General features: G+C 32.8%; 1 protein-coding gene across 1 annotated transcript in view; it reads right to left on the reverse strand.

Moving 5' to 3' along the window:
- slc22a16 (solute carrier family 22 member 16) overlaps positions 1-5755 on the reverse strand; it is a 69165-nt gene extending 63410 nt beyond the window's left edge. Inside the window, exon 1 of the mRNA XM_030128775.1 lies at positions 5653-5755. Coding sequence (XP_029984635.1) covers positions 5653-5696 — 44 coding nt within the window. The 5' untranslated portion in view covers positions 5697-5755. The remainder of the gene's footprint in view (positions 1-5652) is intronic.
- Positions 5756-6000: the final 245 nt, after the last annotated feature.

Consider the following 6000-nt stretch of genomic DNA (forward strand, 5'->3'; position numbering starts at 1 on the left):
ACTCGAGCTGCATCGCTGTATAAGCCGCGGGGTTCAAAATGAGAAAAAAGTTGCGGCTTATAGTCCGGAAAGTATGGTATGTTGTTTCCTTTGGATGAAGTCTACAAATTTGTTCACAGTTTTGACAAATGTAGAAAAAAAAATTACAAAAAAATGTGTTTTTACTCATAATGGTCCATATTTTGATGTTTTTTTGTTTGTTTTTTTTATCATGGAAATGGTTACAGACATACAAACAATGTTCTTCTCTGAAACTAAAGGTTGCATTCATTTACTTTTTTGTTTGACCTACAGGGGTTGGACAAAATAATGGAAACACCTTCACCTCAAGATGATAATGCCCCAATCCAAACAGCTAGAATTGTTAAAGAATGGCATGAGGAACATTCTAATGAAGTTGAGCATCTCGTATGGCCGGCACAGTCCCCAGACCTCAACATTATTGAGCATTTATGGTCAGTTTTAGAGATTCAAGTAAGACGTCCATTTCCACCGCCATCGTCTCTAAAAGAGTTGGAGGGTATTCTAACTGAAGAATGGCTTAAAATTCCTTTGGAAACAATTCACAAGTTGGATGAATCAATACCTTCGGAGAATTGAGGCTGTAATTGCCGCAAAAGGCGTACCTACACCATATTAAATCATATTTTGTGGATTTTTTAAGGTGTTTCCATTATTTTGTCCAACCCCTGTATCTTTGTGATAGATGCAAATATTATTTTCAGTCACCTTTTAGAACCCTTAAAAGGACCCGTTTCATGGTTTTGCCCCTTTTTTCATGGTTACTTTACAGTTTTGTTTTGTTGTGTTCCCAACGTGTGACCTCCATCCATGAGTGGTTGGATTTGGATTTTTTGGGACAAAGCTTAAAACTGGGCTTTAGTTCAGGCAGATATTTACTCTAGTTTTGGTCATTTTTTGGGTTATTTTTGCCAATTGTAAATAAAACTACAGTTGTGTGCAAAAATATTAGAACACTTGTCAAATCTTAAGAAACTGGTGGTTTTTTGTTTGGTTTTTTTTTTCCCAGAGCCTGAATTTCACTTTTTTGTCATTGCAAAAGGTAAAGGCAAAGGTACTGAGAATATTTCACCTACAAATTCATCAGTCCAGTCCTTTTTTTTTTTTTTTTTTACATTTTACTCTAATATTTAGTGTGGCCCCCCCTTGGCAACAATCACAGCAGCGCATCTTTCAGGCATTGTGTCGATGTATTTTCTGAGAGTTTCAACCCCGATGTCATTCCACGCTCTCAGAAGCTCATTCCAGAGAGTTTCCTTAAAGCAGGGGCGTCACACTCATTTTAGTTCAGGGGCCACATTCACCCCAATATGACCTGAAGTGGGCCGGACCAGTGAAATAATATGAATAATAGAATAAGAACTTTCAAGTGAAAAAAGTAAATTCCATAATGAAAATGTTTACATCTACGAATTGTAGCTGAACATAACATGAACAAATATGAACAGCCAAAAAAATTTGTTAGTAAAATAACTGCAATGTTAACAATATTACACCGTAGTTTGTCATTTATACATGTCAATCACAACTTAGAGATCACAGTGGATCTACAAATACACAAAACATTAAATAACAGCGAGAATATGATTCAATTTCCACATACTTCTCTTAAGACATTTTCAGTTATTCACTTTTTTTTTTTTTTTTATAAAAGGCTAGTCTGTAAATGTGAACATTTTTGGTTAATTTTACTTTTTTTACACTAAAACAGGGGTGTCAAACATGTGGCCCAGGGGCCAAATGCGGTCCACCAAAGGGTCCAGTTCAACCCCTGGGATGCTTTTGCCAAGTGCAAAAATTCCACAGTCTTGAATTGAATTAAGCAAAAAAAAAAAAAAAAAAAAAAAAATTAGCTTGAATAAGGAAAAAATCTTGAATTAAGCAAAACAAAAAAAAAAAAAAAAAAAAAAAATCTTCAATTAAGTAAAAAATCTTCAATTAAGCCAAAAGAAAATCTTCAACTGAGTAAAAAAAAAAAAATCTTGAATAAAGCCAAAAAGAATCTTCAATTAAGCAAAAAATCTTGAATTAAGCCAAAAAAAAAAATCTAGAATTAACAACTTAATTATTTTTCTTTGTTTTAGTGCAAAATATAACATTAAATTATGAAAATATTTACATTTACAAACTATCCTGTAACACTAAAATGTGAATAACCTCAACAAATATGAACAACCTGAAATGTCTAATGAAAATTAAGCACAATTTTAACAGTTTTTCTGCCTGTTCCTCAGTGTTTAGTGTCTTTGTAGATCTGATCCATAATGCACATGGACAAATGAGAAGTTGAGGAATAATATTGTTAAAATTGCACTAAATTTTCTTATGTTTTTTAACTTAAATGTCACTTTTTTCTGTTTTTTTTTGTTTTTTTGTGGATAGTTTATAAAAGTAAGTATTTTCATAATTTAATGGGGGTTTTTTCACACTAAAACATAGACAAAAATTTGGAGTTGTCATTATTTCTAGGTTATTATGTTATTATTTTTCTGGTTCAGCCCACTGCAGATCAAATTTAGCTGAATGTGGCCCCTGAACTAAAATGAGTTTGACACCCCAGCACTAAAACAAGACAAATTTACAGTTTTCAATATTTATAGGTTATTATGATAGTATTTTACTGGTCTGATCCACTTTAGACTGAAATGACCTAAAATTATTTTAACATCCTCAATTATTCATATTTTCAGTGTAATTTTTGCATTTCACAAATTCATCCCATGGGCCGGATTGGACCCTTTGTCGGGCTGAATTTGGCCCCCGGGCCGCATGTTTGACACCTGTGTCTTAGATTGTTGCCAAGGGGGGCCATGCTAAATATTAGAGTAAAATGTAAAAAAAGGACTGGACTGATGAATTTGTAGGTGAAATATTCTCAGTCCCTTTGCCTTTAATGGCCTTTAATGGCAAAAAAGTGAAAATTCAGGCTCTGGGAAAAAAAATAAACCACCAGTTTCTTAAGACTTGACAAGTGTTCTAATGTTTTTGCACACCACTGTATGTCTGGTCATTAAAAAAATGTGTTTCAATTCAATTCACACACAAAAAAGTAAAAAGCGCTGTGCAAGAACCCCCCCAAAAAAACAGCCCAAAAATTAAAAATATCCTTAATTTTTTGTTTGCAGTGTATGTGAAGAAAAGTGACTGAGAAATAGACATGTATGCTCATTTAAACCCTGCAAAAAAAAAAAAAAAAAAAAAGAAATGTTAAGGTGGCCTAAGACTATTGCGCTAGGGGTAAGAATCTGGCGAAATGATACAAATCACAATACAATATGATATATCATGATATACAGGGTTTTGATAAAATGAACTTTGAATTTAATCTGAGTTTTCATGCACATGCCCATGATCTAAATAATTGTGGAACAGTGGATGGATACGCTTGTTTTATGTTCAGTTAATGAAAGATTATTACAGATAAGTCATGTTTTCTTCAGTTTTCTCTGTGTCTGATATAATAACCCTCAACTTTAATCAGAGCTTTAATGAACATCTACATGATCGATGAATTAAATATCAGAAAATACATGATTTACACCAAAAAAAACAAACAAACAAACAAAAAAAACAGCAAAATACATTGGATAGTCTATCTATCTATCTATCTATCTATCTATCTATCTATCTATCTATCTATCTATCTATCTATCTATATGTATATATATATATATATATATATATATATATATATATGTGTGTGTGTATATATATATATACATATATATATATATATATATATATGTGTGTGTGTGTGTGTGTGTGTATATATATATATATATATATATATATATATATATATATATGTGTGTGTGTGTGTGTGTGTGTGTGTGTGTGTATATATATATATATATATATATATATATATATATATATATATATATATATATATATATATATGTACAGGGTGGGGAAGCAAAATTTACAATGAACATTTAGTTGTTTTTTCTCAGCAGGCACTACGTCAGTTGTTTTGAAACCAAACATATATTGATGTCATAATCATACCTAACACTATTATCCATACCTTTTCAGAAACTTTTGCCCATATGAGTAATCAGGAAAGCAAACGTCAAAGAGTGTGTGATTTGCTGAATGCACTCGTCACACCAAAGGAGATTTCAAAACTAGTTGGAGTGTCCATAAAGACTGTTTATAATGGAAAGAAGAGAATGACTATGAGCAAAACTATTACGAGAAAGTCTGGAAGATACTATTAAAGAAGAATGGGAGAAGTTGTCACCCGAATATTTGAGGAACACTTGCACAAGTTTCAGGAAGCGTGTGAAGGCAGTTATTGAGAAAGAAGGAGGACACATAGAATAAAAACATTTTCTATTATGTCCATTTTCTTGTGGCAAATAAATTCTCATGACTTTCAATAAACTAATTGGTCATACACTGTCTTTCAATCCCTGCCTCAAAATATTGTACATTTTGCTTCCCCACCCTGTATATATTTATATATATATATATATAGATAGATAGATAGATAGATAGATAGATAGATAGATAGATAGATAGATAGATAGATAGATAGATAGATAGATAGATAGATAGATAGATAGATAGATAGATAGATAGATAGATATTAAAAAAACAAAGGAGGTGGTGGTGCAGGAAGAGCACCTCCAGATTTAGCAGTACATTTTATCCATGTGCAGTACGGGTACTGAACACACTGCAATGACAATACCTCACAAAGGACATATATTTAACATATGTCATAGTGTTCAGCCAGGGTCAAAGTGAAATATACACTCATCTGTACTGTTTTCTTGGTTGGTGACATGCCTGTTTTTGTACTGTATATACGTTTACACTTCTTTCTTCTTTAAACTGTTTTGCACTACACACCACCAGACAGTTGTCTCTTAGAATTTCGTTGTGCATATGTATAATGACAATGAAGGCATTTTATATATATATATATATATATATATATATATATATATATATATATATATATATATATATATATATATGTGTGTGTGTGTGTGTGTGTGTGTGTGTATATGTATATGTATTTTTTTTTTTTTTTTTAAGTTGATAAATCAGTTAGGAAAGGTAGAAATAGAGAAAAAATTATTTAGGAACTGCCACAAAAATAGCTCTGGGTCTTTATGGGTTAAACAGTAGATGCTTTTGGTCACCGGTGGCTGTTTGGGTCTTTATGGGTCAAGTTTAGTTTGATAAAAATAAATGAATAAATAACATAAAATAATAAAATAAAATAAAACTACAAAACCGTCAAAGTTCCACCACATTTCCATCCATCTATCTCATTCAAAGTTGTTTTTATTGCACAAAAATCAACGCGCGCGACAATCGGGAAGTTTCTCAATCACAAAGAGGCAACGACATATTAATAGAAAAATCTGACGAAATTAAAAATAAAATAGCATCTATATATAATGCGATGGGAATGCGACAACAGCACATAGTGTTTTGGTTTGTTTTCAAGTTGGCCTTAATAACATGAAAATGACAAACACCTCCGTCAGTTTTTTTTCCTGACTGTCCGTGAAGGGGTCGCTGAACTTCTCCACAGATCACACACACACACACACACACACACACACACACACACACTGTTCATTTGTCAGAAACATAAACACATGCACATCCTACTTTTTAAAATGTCCCAGCTCGTCGAAGATTTTCTCCACGGTCATTTTCTGACGGTGCGTGTTTTCTCCACGACGGACAGCGGATCCTGTGTGAGTGTGCGTGTTTTTTTTTCCCTTCACGAAGTCATTAAACTGGTTGTAACGGAGTGGGGAGTGGGTGGGAGGGGCTGGAAACTCCCCCTCCCTCCCCCTCCCTCTCTCTCTCTCTCTCTCTCTCTCACTCACTCAGACTCACATCCTCCACTAAATGAGGAAGACAAAAATAAATAAATAAAATAAAAATAAATATAGATATATTTTTAACCCATGAAGACCCAGTGCTATTTATAAGGCAGTTCCAAAAGAGTTT

This window comes from Sphaeramia orbicularis, chromosome 24 (assembly GCF_902148855.1).
Source record: "Sphaeramia orbicularis chromosome 24, fSphaOr1.1, whole genome shotgun sequence".
Lineage (NCBI taxonomy): Eukaryota > Metazoa > Chordata > Actinopteri > Kurtiformes > Apogonidae > Sphaeramia > Sphaeramia orbicularis.